The sequence below is a fragment of the Salvia miltiorrhiza genome, unplaced genomic scaffold (genome assembly GCF_028751815.1).
Source record: "Salvia miltiorrhiza cultivar Shanhuang (shh) unplaced genomic scaffold, IMPLAD_Smil_shh original_scaffold_183, whole genome shotgun sequence".
In the NCBI taxonomy this organism is placed as follows: domain Eukaryota; kingdom Viridiplantae; phylum Streptophyta; class Magnoliopsida; order Lamiales; family Lamiaceae; genus Salvia; species Salvia miltiorrhiza.
The window spans coordinates 78,550-97,289 of NW_026651495.1; the positions used below are offsets into that span (position 1 = coordinate 78,550).

General features: G+C 36.2%; 1 protein-coding gene across 1 annotated transcript; it reads left to right on the top strand.

Annotated features, from left to right (window-relative positions):
• Positions 1-422: 422 nt before the first annotated feature.
• Positions 423-16,978, top strand: LOC131003269 (structural maintenance of chromosomes flexible hinge domain-containing protein GMI1-like). The gene is given in 41 exon segments (XM_057929780.1): positions 423-688; positions 1,399-1,518; positions 2,118-2,504; positions 2,587-2,616; positions 2,753-2,839; positions 2,923-2,978; positions 3,415-3,495; positions 4,113-4,185; positions 4,272-4,327; positions 4,449-4,554; positions 4,649-4,717; positions 5,267-5,359; positions 5,616-5,660; positions 6,256-6,391; positions 6,680-6,741; positions 6,833-6,961; positions 7,397-7,487; positions 7,633-7,667; positions 8,077-8,152; positions 8,269-8,454; positions 8,652-8,810; positions 8,962-8,983; positions 9,092-9,206; positions 9,292-9,417; positions 9,868-10,182; positions 10,275-10,384; positions 10,840-11,017; positions 11,087-11,195; positions 11,331-11,425; positions 11,594-11,737; positions 12,168-12,234; positions 12,972-13,057; positions 13,142-13,423; positions 13,497-13,682; positions 13,792-14,493; positions 14,867-15,000; positions 15,744-15,759; positions 15,761-15,921; positions 16,006-16,140; positions 16,229-16,528; positions 16,645-16,978. Coding segments are annotated over 40 exon segments (5,556 nt in total). The 5' UTR covers positions 423-688; the 3' UTR covers positions 16,841-16,978.
• Positions 16,979-18,740: the final 1,762 nt, after the last annotated feature.

Consider the following 18,740-nt stretch of genomic DNA (forward strand, 5'->3'; position numbering starts at 1 on the left):
ACTCAAAATAAATTCAAATTGCAAATTCTACATTTGAAGACGTAAGTAAAATATAAAATAAAATTATACATTCGTAAACTCAAATCTTATTTTACTTTTGATGTTCCGGCTACAATTGATTTTTTTAGGGTATATGTAATAAAGTTTTAAAATGACCAGGAGTAGTATTTATTTTAAAGTGGCTCTAATTAATGACAATTAATGATTATGAAATTAAATTAAAAAGTTGAATTCAAAAGAAAAGATTATAAAATAAATAGCATAATACGAAATATCAGACGATTTATTATTTCTCGGCTTACACACCTTTTGAAATCTCCAGAAAATCCTTTCGACAAGACAATAAGCCAATAGGGGAATTGATCGTATTTTAAGGCATTTGCTATTAATAAGGCGCATCTTAGCAAACGCCCTTTCGTTTCTATCATTTCTTTCCTTTCCTTTCCTTTCCTTTCCTTTCCTTTTTACATTATTTTCTTTGCCATTTTCATGCACAGCTAGTCTCTCAGTCTCTTTGCTAGTCACTCTCTCACTGAAAAATCAATCAACTACTTCTCTCACTAAAAATACACTCCCACTGCCTCTGTGAAGAAGATCAACAAGCGGAGCTGCGTAAGGGAAGAGTTAGTAAAGAAGATCAAAAAGCGGAAGGGAAAAGGGTTTGTTTTTGCCACTGCATTTAGGAAGTGTAAGCCGATTTTGTGTGCTATATTTTTGTCTCTACTTCATGCATACGCGAATGCATACGTGTTAAAAACTGAAAATTGTGAGGGATTTTACTGTTTACGAACTATGCTTTTGATTTTGAACTACTCTCTGTTCCTCATAGACACTAGACAGGCGCTGCTGTTTATTTGTACAAGTATTTTTTATTTTTTCGAGGCGATTTGTACAAGTATTTTTAAGATACTATTTTACTCATTTTATGTGATTGTATATGCATAATATTCTAGAACGTTATTTTTTCTCTACGTTGCTTGAAGAAAATTTTGCTCCATCTTTGTTTCTTTTTTTCGTTTTGAATTGTTCTAGCGTAATCTAATGATTGAAGAATTTATTGGTTAAAAAGGGCTCATCCGTATAATACGCTGTTTGAGCTGCTGCTGCAAAAATTTGGGGTAGGAATTTTTCCAGTAAGGCATAGCAAGCTTACAACCGTTTCGATTTATCAGATTTATGTAGCTGCAGCATTATTTGCGAACAAGTTTGTTTTCCTGCAAAGGTTGTTTCTCTCGGAAATTTGAGGTTTTTTTTTGCCCCCTGTTGTTTTCTAATTGAAATATCAAATAACCCAAGGAGATACTACTTCTTGAAGTCGTGAATGATTCGATAAGCATGAAGTTAAATAAGAACTGAGTGTTATTTGTACTTTGATAAAGCGTTGTTTATGAATGACAGATGTACTCAAAGTCACCTCCCAACAGAATGAAGAGGCCCCATGAAGCGTCAGGCATGGTGGAGAGACCACAAAAGAGTCGGCCTGTAGTGGTTGCCGATGATGGTGCGGTTGAAGATGAGGTATTTAAGCGTTACACATGAATTTTGATCGTGCAAGAATTAATGAGCTAATGAAGGTTTTATGTAGAGACTGAAACTCGATGTCGGGAACTTTTATGTGAATGTATATGCTTTGTTTCTTGCTCATGTTTTTTGCAATGTCGCTCCTTGATGATTTGTGCCTGTTCCATCTCAAGCTTTTGCTTCTGAAAAAGTTTTTTATTTTTTAATTTTAACTATTTCTCTGAATTGTTTTATCACTTCATGTTGATCTGGGATTAGAGATGAAAAGAAAAACGAGGATAAAAATGTTTCATTTGCATGTAAATGGTGGTGCTGTTACATGTGTGACTTGTTACTCGCCTTTGAATAGGAAAGTATTTGGAGACTAACAGAAATTCATGTCCAACCTGTTTTTGACTGTTCAAGTAATTTTCTTTCTTATCATGAACTTAGGCCTGCATAAAGTTTGTATCCCTCATTTTCTGGCAATTCACATAGCAAAGAACCTTGGAGAGATGCTACTTCTTAAAATTAATACACTATTCGGTTCAAATTAAGGTAGATGTTGATTTGAACAGTGTCTTTATCTTATTGAATGCATTCTTGGTGAATGACAGGTATCCTTAATGACACCCCCCGTGAAGTTGAACAAGAGACCCCGTGAAGAGACACCAAGAAAAAGTTTATTTGGGGTTGTTCGTGTCAAAGATGAGGGTTTTGAAAAGAAAAATGTATTCAGGTTTCGTGTACTACTGCCAAATGGCACTGCTGTGGAGCTCAAAATGAGTGAGCTGCGCAATGAGATACGAATTGAGGATTTCATAGATATGGTCGAGAAAGAATATTCTCTTCTAGTGAACCAGAAGACGTCTTTGGGACAAAAGAGAGAAATAAATTGGCAGTACCAGGACCTACATTTCACAGATGTAAAGGACAATAAGATACGAATCAAACTTGATTTTAGCAAATTCTCTCCCAACACCTGGCACTTGCTCGTGCTTCATGTGAGATTTTGTCACACAATTTGTTCCCGTTGTTTCTATTTTAAGTAATGATGTTATGACTTGTGTATTCTTCTTGATGTAGGATGGATCCCTACAGCCTGATGAATATGAGGTATATTTCTAGTTTTGCAGTTTTAATCATTTTTTTTTTTTTGTGGCGGGGGCTTGTCGAGGTGATCTGATTTATGGTCGTTGCTTACCTTTTCTTTCGGACTTTGATCGTGTCAATGCGTTATTTGGCTATGCAGGACATGTGGGATCTTACTCCCGATACTGATTTGCTAAAGGAGTTACCAGATGATTATACATGTGAAACTGCTCTGGCAGACCTCATTGTAAGCATGCAAATTGACTTTTGTGTGTTTTTCTGTGATGATCAAGTTTAGTGATCGGAATCTAAAGATTTATCTTTTGTCAGGATAATTCCTTACAAGCTTTATGGTCCAATGGTGCAGGAGAAGCACGATTAATTAGGTATGCTATTGCATCGTAGGTTCTGAATGTTCCCTAATTTTTTGTGCATATCTTGGTAAACGGAATGCTGTGAGTAATTTTAATCTCTTAGAAGAGATGGCTTCTTTGCACAAGCTTCCTTTGTAGGCTGTGACTCTTCGAGCATTAACGATAATCAACTTTTTCTTTCTTATCTAACATCTCTTTATTCAAGTAATTAATAGATATAGGTTTGTACTTCTTTGTTTAGTGCAATACTTCTACAGATATAAAATTTATATATGTGATGGAGGCTGTTTCTCGATGCAAGTACTTCCTCAATATGTAGAACACAGAACTTACATTTGTTCATATCTAACAGTACATTTGTCAATTGCATTTCTTTAATGTTGCATTATTCAGATTTCCTGTATCTTTCTATTTTTTGTATCTTGATTAGTAATTGCCTTATTTACAGTTTGGAAATGGAGCCTGGTAAAATATCCATTTTTGACTCAGGTCCTGGAATGGATGGGGCCAATGGGAACATAGTCAAGTGGTATGTCTTAAATTCTTGGGCAGTTATTAATTTCAGTTATTAGAACTTATTTTTTTTCATTAGTTTAGTTTCAGCTTTTTGTCCTCATTTCTTGTTGAATTTTCATTTTTCTTTAGTGCATGGAAGGTTCAAATGCTACAATTTTTTCTATGTATTTACTAAGCATTGTTCCAATTTTTTAGTATCTAATAGAATATAGTTCTTATTAGAACAATAGAGTATTGCATGCTAATATTTGCATGACTGGACGGGTTGGAGAGATTAGTGAATGCAAGCATCTCAAGGGACCTTGCCTGCTGAAAGTAACTAGATTTATTTTCCTGTATCTATAGAATCTTGTGTTTCTATCATTGACTATTTTGACGAATAATTATGTCTATAAATAGTTAACTAGCAATTAACAAATTACTTATATTTTCATCTCATCATGTTTCAAAGTATTTCATTGTGATAATTCTTAAACTTAAAGAACATTACTTCTGTAATTGGACTTTTCGGACTTCCTTGTGTGGCAAGGGATACACCATCATATAATTTTATGCTTACTTGCTAAATATCTAAAGTTTGGTTAATGTGCTTTTCCTGTCTTATGGATCTTGTGTTTTTCCTTTTTCAAGGGGCAAAATGGGAGCATCTCTTCACCGCTCGGTGAGGGAAAAAGCAATAGGGTGTGAACCTCCATATCTAATGGTACCATCTGCCTGTCAGTCATTCTATTTTATTAAATTTCTGGAAATCTCATTTTGATTTGCATTTTGATTTTGATTGGATCACAGCCTTTCTTTGGAATGTTTGGCTATGGTGGTCCTGTTGCGACAATGTGTTTGGGAAGGTATAATCTACGTGAACTGTTCATTTATAACCATAAAAAAGTTGGAGCATCTCGATCACAGTTTTTTCCTTGTTCTTCCTTTCTTTGCTTCCTTTTTATTCCTTTTGAAACTCTACTGCAGGCGAGCTGTTGTTTCTTCAAAGACAAAAGGAAGTAACAAAGTGTATACATTACACATGGAAAGAGATGCACTAGTGAGTGCTTCCCACACAGAAAACTGCTGGAAGGTAATTGACTATTGCAGTTTCTCTTTTTTCTTTATTTGGTTTTCCTTTGTTCTCTTATAACTTATTATGATAAACTTTCTCATTTTTCCTGCAGACCAAAGGAGGTGTTAGAGATCCTTTGAAAGATGAAGAGGAAAAGAGTCCGCATGGAAGCTTTACCAAAGTAAGCTTCTCTTATCAGTCTTCACTTGACAGTTTAAATATCTCAAATAAAGTTGTACTAAATTGTCTTTCTGTGTTGTGAACTCTTTTGGAGTATTGTTGTTTGTATCCATGTATTGTTTTATACTTTTCATTAGCTCAGACTAAAGGGTTTCACATTATGGTTCTTACTAGGGATTGATGACTTCTGATTTTTTATACCTTGCATTTGATCACTATGCACAGGAGGCTTTTTTGAACTAAAGACTCAATTGCTATTGGAGTTCTGATTTGACTGTGGGCAGACATAATGATCATTAAATTAGCTGACATTAACACTATTGAGATTACAATCATATCCTTTACTTGAAGAGATTCTACCACATGCCTTTTCTTCTTAATTATTCTTTCCTGTTGAATTAACATGACTTTTTAAATTTTTTAAGAAAAAACCTAGTTTTTCCCTTTTCTGTTTAAGTGCAAAACTTACAGTCCTATCCATATGAGAAAACTTGATCTTCATCCATTCATGTTACTCTTTGATGATCTATTGTTAACTTTTTCTTGTTAGGTTGAAATTTTTGATCCCAAATCTAAAGTGAAGAATCTGTACATAAGGCATTTGCGACGCAAATTGAAGGACATATATTTTCCCTACGTCCAGGTTATTTGCCTTAATACAAAAAATACGAATGTCATCATTAGATGTATTTCTGGTGCTGGTACATTGAATAAACAAGTTTTTTCTTTCCAAGGTGAATCATTTGTTTGTCACATTTCTTAGAGCTTTTTCAATTATCTCTTGTGATAAATCCTTAAATTTATGGATTTTTGTATTCATGAAATTATTTTTGAAGATCAATGGTGTATGTTTTTTCTACTATAGATTTATTCGCTGATTGCTTTTTCTGGCTAAACAGTGTGATGAAATGTCAGGAAAGACAAGCAGACCCATTGTATTTCAGGTGATTTTTAGGACTTCCTTTCCTTTTTTGGGTATTTTTGTTGTGATTCCCTTGACAAGAAATGAACCTGGAAATGTTTCTCTTTGTTAAAACATGGAAAAAGGCATTTTTATACAATTTTAAGATGTGCTATAACATAAAATTGTTTTCAGGTGATGGTTTCCTACTGAAAGTTGAATCTAGAATACCTTGTATTACCACTTATTTTTACCCATTATTCTAACTTACAAATTTTTTTCTTGTAAAAGTTTACCATTCTTTGAAAAAAAGAAGTTATGTAGATACTGATGTTATGATTTGATAGTCTTGCTTGATTGTCGATATTCAGTTTTGGCATACATGATGACAATTGACAAGAAAGGAGTGAGCAAGAGGCTGCAACAGGGTCTATACCCTTATAAATTGATTTTGCATTGCATGGTTTAACTTTAACAATTCTTGATTGGAGTTAATTTTCCACTGCTGTTTTTTGTGGATGTAAATGTTAAATTGAGATTACTCAATTTGTTTCAATACATGGTTCCTAGTTACTTACAGTTGTTTATTCAAAAACTGCCACTTACGGTTGTTTGTTCAAAAACTGGGAAGCATGCAGGTCAATGGGATAGATTTAGTTGGAATACAAGGTGGAGAAGTTGCCATAACAAACACGCATTCATGTAATGGCCCTAATTTTGTTGTGCAACTTAAGTTGTGGATCACTCTGTGTTCTTCTTCAATGTCTGGTCAAAGTAAGTATAACTTACTCCCTCCGTCCTCAAAAAAATTGCCGCAATTTCCTCATAAATCCACTCACATTTAAAGTTAGACCCTTACTCCACTAACAACTTCATTCACATTTTATTAAAACCCGTGCCGTCCACAATGTGTCAAATTTTTTGTGGACGGAGGGAGTATTTGATTAATATGAAAATGATTGTCTTCGTCTTATGATGATACCAAGTCTGATAACAATAGGAAGTTCTTGTTCATATATGATGGGCTCTGATTATTACTTCATATAATTATCCAATCTCCAGATCAAAGAGTGTCTGCAACAGCGAATGCAAGTCTGAAATTTGTTTACTTTCCCATAGTTAAGGTATTTGCATAATCTTTCAGTTATTGGCATCAATATGGAAATCATATACTTATGCTTTGCATATGAAATTTTGGTCTTTGGTTGATTTCAGGGCACAGAGAACATTCAGAGGATACTTGATAAGTTAAATGAAGATAATTGTGAAATCAAAGAGAGCTTTGAAAGCTTTAGTCGTGTATCTGTTAGAAGGCTGGGGCGTCTCCTGCCAGAAACTCGATGGGTCAGTTGAAGAATCTTAATTCTCATTTTGTTTGGAAACCCGTACTTGCATATATCTTACTTTAAAGAACAAGCTGTGCTGGACTGGGCGGCATTTTTATTACACATACAGAGATGAAAGTAATGTATTTCTTCCTAGAAGTAGTATTATGATTACTACTCCCTCCATCCCAGCCAACTTAGCCTCTTTCTTTTTGGCATGGTTATTTAGGTGATTTAGGAGAGTAAGACTGTAGTGTAAAGGTTTGTGGGCCCATATTTAATGTAGTGTTAAGTGATTACTTAGAAAGGAAACATGCCAAGTCAAATGGGACGTAGGGAGTACATCCTACTGAATTTGTCACTTACGTCATACTTCAGAGATATATCTTAGTTTTTCGAATGACCTTCCATTTGGTGGGAAAGGTGGCTGAAACTTTAGTTTCCTTCTGGACAGGGTTTGCTTCCTTTTATGGAGCTGAAACAGAAAAAAGGTGAAAAAGCTCAGAGTCTAAAGAGACACTACTCCAGAGTGAAATGCTTCGTAGGTAATTTTCATTTACTTATATGACACTGGAGGTGCTATGCATACCTTGATATACCTGGTACCAAATATATTATGTATTATATATTGCATATATGTACATGTTTGATATATGGACACATACTTAGCAAACAGTGGTTGTGCTGCAGATACTGATGCTGGCTTCAATCCAACGCCACATAAGGTATGAAGTTCAATTCACCCGGCATTCGGGCAATATAATATCTTGAAACTAGTTGGATTTATTGTGGACATATTTCCATAATGTGTATCTATTAATACTTCTAAAAGTAAGGATATATCTTACTAAATTCAGTATTCAAATTATATCCTCATATAAGGACTACATTGTGATTCTAATAAATTTAGATTATATTACATAGATAATGATTTTAATGTATAATGATATTCCAGCTCATGTTTTAATAAATTCATTCTCTGATATGAGCATATATACGTGTACACTTGTTTATTCAAAATAAGTTATGAATTTGACACCTTTTCCTTATAGCCTTATTTTTCAACGCTCATTATGTTAGTCAGTTTGCTGCAACCATATTGTTATGACTCAGCCCATCTTTTATGTGTTTCAGACAGATTTAGCCCACCAACATCCATACACCAAGGCTCTAAAGAACTTTGGCAATGTATCACTCGGAGATGAAAAAGGTGGTTAATATCTTTCTTGGTGAAGCCATTTTATTTTCCTGAAAACTATATACAGTCAAGACTTTCTATGTCGTGTTTGCACGTGTGAGATTGTTATCTTATTAATTTATATGTAGAGGTGCAAGTCGAAATCTCCAAAGATGGAAAGAAACTGACTCTCGCTCAGCTAGAAAAGTTATATCATGAGTGGATTGCAGAAATGCATGATCGTTATGATGAGGAGGATACTGATTGTGGCTTGGATGAACCCATTATTGTTATCGTTTCTTCAAAGGTTAAAAAGCTCGACCTAACTTCCGGTGGTAAGCTTTATGAAATGCAATGTTATCAACTTTGTAATCCTCCATTTTCGCTTTGTATGTTATGATGATATTATTGATGTACCAATCTCTCTATGCTTTGCAGTCTGCATAGAAATATGATTTATGTGGATTCAATTTCCATGTTCTTGTAGTGTTAGTATCTCCATCTAATGTGATGATAATTTTGAACATTCTAGTGCTGAGGGTTCATAAAAAGATCCAGAGGAAAGAAAGAGTTTGGGAAGCTGGTATGAACATCAAAGTTTTAAAGGGAGCATGCGCCGGATGTCATAAGAACAATGTATATGCTACACTGGAGTATATAATCCTGGAAGGGCTTAAAGAGGATGCTTCTGGTAAGGCATTTTATTTTCTGGTGATCTGGGTCAAGTACTATCTAGGAGATTCACTGGCTAAGCTGTGCACAATGTTCATTGTTTCTTCTTTTTTATATTCTTTCTTCATATTTCTGTTCTCATCATCTAATGAGTATCTTTATCAAATTAGGTGAGGCTCGACTAATTTGCAGGTAGGCAATGTCACATATATCTTAATAAAATAATAATTATTATTATGTATATTTCTGCTGAAGTAGAATTTGACACGGTTCCTTATCTTCCGACTCTTCATCTGATAGGCCACTTGGTGTTCCAGAAAAAAGAGGTTGCTGCCTTTTGGTTGAAGAGGGTAACAAAACTATTGCCATTAATGACTCTTGTCTGTTTCCACTGAGAATAATTGATTCTGAACAGGTTAGGAATGTATTTTGAATATTCCTCACTTTGTGATTTTTAATTCCATTAGTTTTACTGAAATTTTTATGGAATTGGGATGCAGTGCTTACCAGTTGATGACATTGAATGGGGAACAAGGCTTCAGACATTCAATCAGAAATTGCCTGCCTCCATCGATTTATTAAGTCTGACCGATTGCCAAGAATTGGAGATTGATGGGGACCATGGGGTTAGCTATAAAAATTATTTTACGTACATGCTGAATTAAAAATTAGCTCCCTGTCCTTTCGTTTCATTTGATTTACAAAGACACATGACATTTGAGCCTTTCTATATTATGTTGGTAAAATTGTTAAAGAGACAACTAATGCAGGTAACTTTTTGTCCTTGGCCCTCACAACATCACGTGTTGTGCTGCCTTTTGTTGTGGTAGTTTATGTTTGGAGGCAAAATTTAGTTTAGCCATGTAACGTTTCAAAGTGTAATAATGGAGGTGGTGTTCCCATGTGGTAGTTTGTTAAATAAATGAAATTTGATTACCTTCAACCGGGACATTGAAAAGTCCCATGATTTACACTTTCTATCTAATTCGTTGGTTTCAAATTCCAACCATTTCACGTCATTATCCATTACTCGACAATATGAGAATCTTTATTGTCTGACCTTGCTGATTTTACAGGTATTACCTATTTCACTAGAAGCTGGAGATCGTCTTCCAGAAAAGATTATCGCTGTCATTCGTCCGAAGTCTTTTCATAATGGAAACAGTTCTACTTCTAAGAGATTGCACCAAAAGTCTATTGTTAGAGATAATCATGAGATGGTTCTTAATGTCAGACGTAAAGCTAGTGATGGAAATTTTCAGCATGTTTTTTCTGGGAGGTGTTCAGCTTCATCACTTAAGGAGCTTCATGGTTTATATATTTTTTCATTGAGCACAAAACAACTCCCATTGCTTGAGGAGCCTGGCATCGTTATCTTTTCATTCTCACTGGTAACTGCCACTAAAGATGACTTTTTCAAGCTATGGAAAAATAAATTTGGCAATGTCGTCTTTTCTGATCTGCCACTCACTTCTTTGATCAGATAGAATTCAAGAATATTGAACTTGAACATAAGGTGCAAGTTCGAGCGTCAGCTGGAGTAGGCAGATGGGAACTCTTAAATCATGATAAAAATGAATCGTACACAGTCAGGTTGGCGAGGGACCCATTTGTCATCAACTTGTCAATTAATTGATATCTTGTTTTTCTTTAATATTTTTGTCTAGATTGTTATTTTTCACTTGTACAAAGAGCATCTTATCTTTGTTGGACAAACATTTAAGAATTATAGATGTAACTTTAACTGTCATTCTGGTATTTTTGCTGCTGCTCATGGTGGCGTCCTGTCTTTGGAGCAATTTTTCCCCCTTTCATTAATCCATATTTCCTTAATTTTACTTTTACAATTTCACTTGATATATTTTATAAACTTGCTGATGTGCAATATGCTTCTTTGGTCTTCCTAATATATTTTCATGAATCTTATGAACAATGCGGTAAAGCTAAATTTAGTTTGGAGCAAAAGTCTGTCTGCCGAATATCATTTTTATCTTTCAGTAAATGAAGAAACTCCAAATCGATTTAATCTCTGTATTGTTTGTGGACAGGGTGGGTTCCTGTTTCAGACCTATCTCTATAGCATGCTATGATGGATACCAGAAACGCATCAGATTTAAAAGTGTTCCAAAACTGGTTATCAAGCTTAATTCAAGTGGCAGAACTATTGGTCAAGTACACCATGAGAAAATGGAGATTACACTGGACAAGTTAACTATGAAAATAAAGGTAGTTTTTACGTACCTCCTGATTTGTATGTTCGTTCATACCTCTTCTCATAAGTTCTTAATTCTGTAGGATATTTTCATTAAAAGCAGTGAATTAGATGATATCCGGCCAAATTATGAAGCCACATTATGCATAAGCACACCAGATGAAGCATTTTCAGTAGCTTTACCATGTCAAGGTATCTGTATTTTTCGGTTTTCTAGGTCTGGAATCAATATTTCAGAGAAAATTGATTTAAATTTGTGAAGCAAAATTTCTCCTTCCGTTTATTTTGCATTATTAATTTCTTACTGGAGCACCTTCCTCTGGACAGTTATACCTTCAGCTCTGAAAAAGGTCACTGTGTATCCGACTGAACTGCGAAAACAGTTACTTCCTGGCCAGACTATCGAGGAACTTGCATTAGAGGTACGCCTTTCATCTCTATCCTTTTCCATGTCTTACTCTTTAGAGTTGTTAATGTAATTCCTGTTGAGTTCAATTTCCTATTCGAGTATGAGAATGATGTAGCTAACTGCTAACATGATACGGATTTCTTCTAGTGCGAAGCTGATGAAAAATTTCATTGTATTTCAGGTGTTTGATGAATATGGCAACCATCTAAAAGAAAATGAAATTATTTTGCTAAGATTAGATGGGTTATCCATTCAAGATGGAAGTGGAGTCACCTGTGGTGTTATTACAGAGAGTAAAAAGAAGGTCTACTCACTGGTTTCAAAGGCATGCTTGAATGTATTTTTGTAGGAAACTACTGCAATCAAATATCAACTACCATTTTTCAGAGCCAATTGCTTTATTACTATATCTTACGTGAACACAGTACCATCTAGGTGAATAATTTGAAAGTCGCGGCAGTAGTTTCGCGAATGAGAAGGTTAAATATCAATTGTTTGGCTGTGGCATAAAGGCTAAACTGAATTCAGTACAATTAACTATAAATATGGTGTTGTAGATAAAACATGAGATTGCTTTGGGTTGAAAGTTGGAGATCCAAAGTTGGGTTGCCTATCACAATGTTTTCTTCATTAACTGCAAATTGACCTAAAAGGACATAGTACAATAGTCAGTTATTCTTCTGCTTTGCCCTTGTTACTTCTCATCTCTCCAGCTATTTTTGGTTTCTGTACTTAAGACCGTCTTTTACTGATAGGTGGATGCTAATGGCCGAGTTGATCTGAGCAATCTTCTTAAAGTTTCCAGGGGGTATGGCAAAAGAGGTAGAAACCATCCCGTTTTGTCTAATATCCCAGTCGACTCTGTCTATGCATGTCATGTTCGTTCGTTTTAGGCATCTTCACATAGATATTGCACTTCCATTTGTAGTGAAATATGGACAAGTTTCATTTTTTTTCCTCAAGAATATTAACTCATCCCATGCAATCATCCAAAAAGAAAGAAAAACTGGAACTAGAAAATCTGCAACGTCAACGTGCTTGCGTTTATAGTTCAATATCAATTTTAAAGGTCCTTTTTCCTGTAATGAACCTCCCTGAAATCCTTTTATAACTCTTACAGTGGCCTAGAGGCAAAGATAGATTACTCATTTCTTATACTCCTAGACAACATTGACAAAAAAAGAAAAAATAAAAGATTTGTGCTGATTTTTCACGGATCTCTCTGATGAACTCTTATTTGAGTGGTTGTATTTGTTTTCTATTGTAGAAATGCTATCCTTCCATATTTCCTCATTAGATGCAATTAGGGAACGGTAGTATATTTTCCCCACCTTATATAGGGATATCACCATCTAGACATCTTTTTATAATTGAATATAAACAGTGATAGCTGTTCACAACATTAGTATCAGTTCATCTTTTTATATTTTATATTTCTTATGGGTATAGCAGAAAAACATAGTGAAACTGGATTTCTTTTTATTTAATTGTTATTTGATTTTCAAACAAATTAGTTTTTTCTACCGGTAGTTATTGTTTTTTTTGGTTTTTGCATAAAGTTATGCTTCGTGTAATGTCCAAAGACGAAGTCGTTTTCAAGCTGCAGTTTCAGACAGAAATGAGAGAGCTAAGAGCTGAGCAAAAGGTTTGTATCTTTTTCTTCTGAGAGTGCTTTAAGATACAGATACATTATCTTTGCTTCTATACATTAACTGTTTCTTCGAAGCAGGTTTTCATGAACTGTGAAGCAGGTTCCCTGTTAAAGAATGTCACATTTGAGATTATTGATTCAGAAGGAGAGGTTGATGAAAGAATCCATGATGAAGATAAACATGGGCAGTCTCATACTCTGGCAATCAAGTGCAAGTCATTTCGTGATGCTGAATCTGTGAAATGCAGGTTCCGCTATGGACGTTGCACTGTTCCTTCTATTCCTCTCGCTCATACAGAAGGAGTTGTTTTCTTTGAAGCTATGCATTCTCGTTATCCGGAACTAAAATGTGTTATAAAGGTTAAGTAACTCCAGAAAGTATTTCCCTGCTCAACATGGTCTCGTAATTAAACAATTTTATACTTGAATTCAGGTTTATGTTGAGAAGCCCCGACAACAGCATTGTGATAGTGTGACAAATTATGAGGATGTAGGGAATCCCATGCATCAGCCCAAATGTTTGTCTGAAAATGAACCAATCACTCAAAGTAGAAATTCAGATGTACTGCAGAATAAAATGGCAGCTCAAGTGTCTAATTCTGCATTGATTGCCCAAAAGGTAATATTATAATTGCTGCTTTTGTTAAGTAGTGTGTGTCTGCTTTGATTTCTGAAGAAGTTATTCCCCGTTCAACTTGGTTTTGTATTGTACTTGATTCTTTAATTAGGTTCATCATGAGAAGCAGCAGAAAGAGAAACTTGGCAGCACCATGAATCAAAGGAACCTCCCTGTCTCACCTTCCCCAAGGTCATCTGAACACCAAAGGAACCTCCCTGTCTCACCTTCCTCGAACGTATCACAAGGGATGAACAAGACCATTTCTCCGCATTGTTCAGGGAATACCATACTAGCAACACCAAGTTCATCTAAACGCAAACAGATCCTCCCAATCTCACCTTCCTCGAGGGTATCACAAGAGATGAACCAGACCTTTACTCCGCTTAGTTCAGGGAATCCCGTATTGTCAACCCCAAGATCACCTGAACAAGGACTCCTGCCGGTCTCACCTTCCTTGAAAGCATCACAAGGGATGAACAAGACCATTTCTTCGCATAGTTCAGGGAATCCCATGCCATCAACACCAAGTTCATCTGAACACAAACAGATCCTCCCAATCTCACCTTCCTCAAGGGTGTCACAAGAGATGAACCGGACCTTTACTCCACCTAGTTCAGGGAATCCCGTATTATCCACCCCAAGATCACCTGAACAAGGACTCCTGCCGGTCTCACCTTCCTTGAACAAGACCTTGTGTCTGCATAGTTCAAAGGGATTTTTATCGCCCATCAGTGATTCTTCTGCTTTAAAGACTCCGAAATCAGAGCATACACCTGCTCTGGGTGGAACTTCAGTTATATTGTGTAGTAAGGTTGTTGCTTCTGCTTCTCTCGATCTAACTAGTCTGTTTCTTATCGATTTCCCCAGAAGTAAACTCGTACTTTGCTTCTTATTTTTTAATTAAAACATTTACAAACAACTCACTCTGTTTCTTTATTGATTTCCCCCTAAACCCTAAACCCTAAACCCTAAACCCTAAACCCTAAACCGCTTGCTTCTTATTTTTGAATTAAAACATTTACAAAGAACTCACTGCTCATTTTCACTAGCATGAAATTTTTAAGCTGTCATAAATGCTGCTTATTCTATATGGTTCATAGCACTGATTCTATATGGCTTCAGAAGGATCATTAAATTATTTTGCATTCTAATTGCTCACTTTATTTTCATGCTTTTTTTCTCAGGAAAATCCTTCGGAGCAGGAGCTAGAGGATGATCTTACAAACAGTGCAAAGCAAGCGTCAAGTCATGAGAGGAACTTAGGAGATTATTCAGTCCAGTCTGTTACAAATCCAGATAGAAATATCGCAATTACAAGGTTTTATGACACACTTACTTTTAGTTGTTTTCCACGACTGATCACTTATTTCATGCCTGTGTTTTTCAATAATATCCTTTTCCAAGTAAATTTAAAATCTGTCTCCTAACTATATTTACTTTGAACCAGTAGTATATTGCATTTACTTGAGGCACCTCAGTCCATCTTTCGTTCCTTTTTTCTTTGTGTACCATTTGTAAAAGAAAAGCTCACTAGTATACAATATGTGAATTTGTAAATTACGATGTAAAAATGAGTTTTTTCTGTCAACTGGAGTATGAATCTATATATGTATTTGTGAAATGTGGCCAAAGACCTCAATTTTGGTCAGTGCTTAGTTTTCTAGGAAAATTTTCTTTCAATAAGCTGACAAGAAGGTTCAAAAAACTATTCAACCTAAACCCAGTCAGATTTTAGTGTATTTTAAAATATATTCAATCTTTTTATTGTTTACAACCTAAAGGATGCTAAAAATATTGTATTAGGAACGATATGAGAGGCGCATGTTGGAAGTTTGGGATGATTTCATAGATTAGACTTCTGAGATAAAGAAAAACAACTAACAAGATCATTTTCTTACTGGTACAAGCACTATGATGAAGCTAGTGCTTTTTTTCCACTTGGCTTCTCGTAATTCCAGCTCAAGTTCCTTATTTGTTTCTTGCCAGTAATTTTAAAGATATGCTCCATCCTATGCAGTATTTAACGAGTTCTGTAATTGATTGTCTACATTACTCCTGCAGCTTTGATAGATTCTAATCCTGGTAATAATGTCCTACACGCGACCCTGGAACAAATACAAAGCCAAAGTCAGTCAGCAGCTTCTGTAATCTGCAAAATGCCTGAAGAAGAACTAACTCGCCAGGGCATTGTGGGCGTTGCGTCACTTCTAGGAACAGTTGAAAGCATCGAGCTCAGCAGGTTGCTTCTTATTCGTTTCCTGAAGTTAATAACCCTTGTGGAGGACAAATTCAGCAACACGGAAATTGCATTTTCTTGATGTAGGATGCTGGCACAATATCTCGGTGAGGATCAAATGCTTGCAATTGCTTGCAGAAACTATGCTGCAGCACAATCTCTAGATGTCAACATCCTTCACAAGTTCGCCGGCTACAATGCTTTTTGCCTTGAGGACATCAGGTTTGCCAAGGCAACAACGTTAGATAGTTTTCCTAGTATCATCGGGTTTTTGTCTCCATTTGGTTCTATAATGCTACTACATCAACAGGCCAAGATCCAAGGAGCCAAGCACAGATCCCCAAGATCCCACCTTGCGAGATGGCAACGTCCCTCACGGTTTTCTGGGCTATGCTGTCAACTTGATAAGCATAGCTCCAAGCCATATACGTTGGAGAACCACGAGTGGTCATGGCCTCCGAGAAACATTATTCTATCGCCTTTTTGGTGAGCTTCAAGTCTACAAAGACAGGGATTGCATGATGGCAGCTCAATCTTGCATCCAGACCGGAGCTGTCTCATTAGATGGAGTTATTCTCAGAGGGAATGGACTCATCTCTCTAGGTCTTCGGTATGCATATGCGATAACTTTATCCTTTTCTTTCACTCCTACTATATCTGTACATTGCAATTTCATGTCTGCAAAAACTCTTGCTAATAGTTGAAAGCATCTTTTTTATGATTCAGGGAACCAAAAATCTTGTTTTCAGTGATGAGAAGATCTACGAGTCCAGAAGGCAAGTTGGCAGCAAAAGAGTTGGAGGTGGCCAATATGCAGCAGCGCATGGTAGAGGAAGAAGATGCGTTTCGGCGATCCACACAGAAGTTTCTGATCTGCAGAGACAAGTATAATAGATACATGTCTCAGAAAGGAGCAGAGTAGCTTCCTATGGTCGCATATTCTTGTTATATTATTACATACCAACTGCATTTTGTTTTTCGATGCATAAATTATGTATAGGTAAGTTTCTACGTTACTTGAGCTTCAAAGTAATGATAAGATGTATATTTTGATCGATCAGTATGTTGTGTGTGAACTTTACATGTATATCAAGAAATTCTTCATCTAGTAAAGTTGCATATAAAATAATAGTGAGGGCTGGGAAAGATAAAGCGTAGAAAATTGTTACACAATTTTTGGTACCTGTCAAATCCATAATGCAATCTTTGTGATCTATATGGACTGATTTGCTGTATTGATTTGCATAAAAAATTTAAAAGATCATAGCAGGTATGAAATTGGTTGCCTCACAAAAATGAAGAATGGGTTTATTGGTTTTAAAAACCAACTAAAATGTGTAGAAGACAAATGCTTATATATTAATTACACCGACCAAAAAAAGAAAAGAATAACTCTAAACAAGAGAAGAAAACAAAATAATTTTTTTTCAAAGCTAAAACTGTCTTTTAAACATATGCAGCTTTCTTCCCACAAACAAGAAGAAAAAAAGAGAGAACAATCAAATTAAACCCAAATTCAATTTGCTCTACAAAGAGAATGAGAAATTGAGAGTTGTGTTTACAATGATCTTTTGTTTATGCTGTTACCTTTTGGGCTTCATTTGATTGGCATTAAGGTAATGTTGCTGGTGAATATAAATTATAGAGAAAATGTGCAGATAAGCCCTCCTAGGTGTAGCCCTTATAGCGTATACCTCACCATTCTCACTATGCGTGCAACTAAACCCCCCAATTCAAGAAAAAGGGTGCAAATACCCCCCTCGCCCTAACCTCCGTTTTCTCACCGTTAGTCAACATTTTTTTTAATTTTCTATGGGGCCCATCTTCTTCACCTTCTTAAATGGCCAAACCCTGAGTACAACAGCAATGGAGGCGGCGGGCCCTCACCTAGTTCGTCGGAGAAATGCAGCGGCAACAACGAGAGATTGAGAAGGAGTCGAGAGAGCTAGGGCTCGGCCTCTGTTCTCTTTGTGTCGGAGGGAGAATCGGTCTTTGAGAGTGAGAGAGAGGGAGGTAACGAGAGAGAGCGAGAGTCGACGACCACTTACCGGCCCCTCAGCAGCGGCGGCGGCGGCGGCGAATTCAGACGGAGGAGGAGGTTGGAGACCGAACCTTCGTCGATGAGAAATTCAGAATCAAACGGAGGCCGATTGCCTGTTCGTCGAGGCAGAGAGCCTTCCTCCGACAGCACTGATACAACAACCGCGGTTTCGCCAATTTCAGAGACGGCGGCGCCAGCCTCGCCGGAGCCTTTTCGCGAGTGGGCAAGCTCTGTTCATGAGCGAAATTTCAGAACGAAAGAAAGAAACCGGTGTAAGACGTTGATCTACACCGGAGAGGCGGCGCCGACTTCACTGGAGTACGGTGGACGCAGAAAATTAAAAAAAAATGTTGACTAACGGTGAGAAAACGGAGGTTAGGGCGAGGGGGGGTATTTGCACCCTTTTTCTTGAGTTGGGGGCCTTTAGTTGCACGCACAGTGAGAATGAGGAGGTATACGCTATAAGGGCTACACCTAGGAGGGCTTATCTGCACATTTTCCCTAAATTATATTATTACGAGGAATATGAATTTTAGGAAAATAAATCCCAAAATATTACTCCCCTGTCCCAAGAATTTTGACACGTACTCTTTTTTGGGCCGTCCCACTAATCTTGACATATTTACAAATAACGTAATAATTATTACCTTCTCTCTTCTACTTTATCTATTTTATACTTTATTAATTACACACTTAAAACACTAATCCATCTATTTTATACTTTATTAATTACACACTTAAAACACTAATCCACACACTTAAAACACTAATCCACGACTCA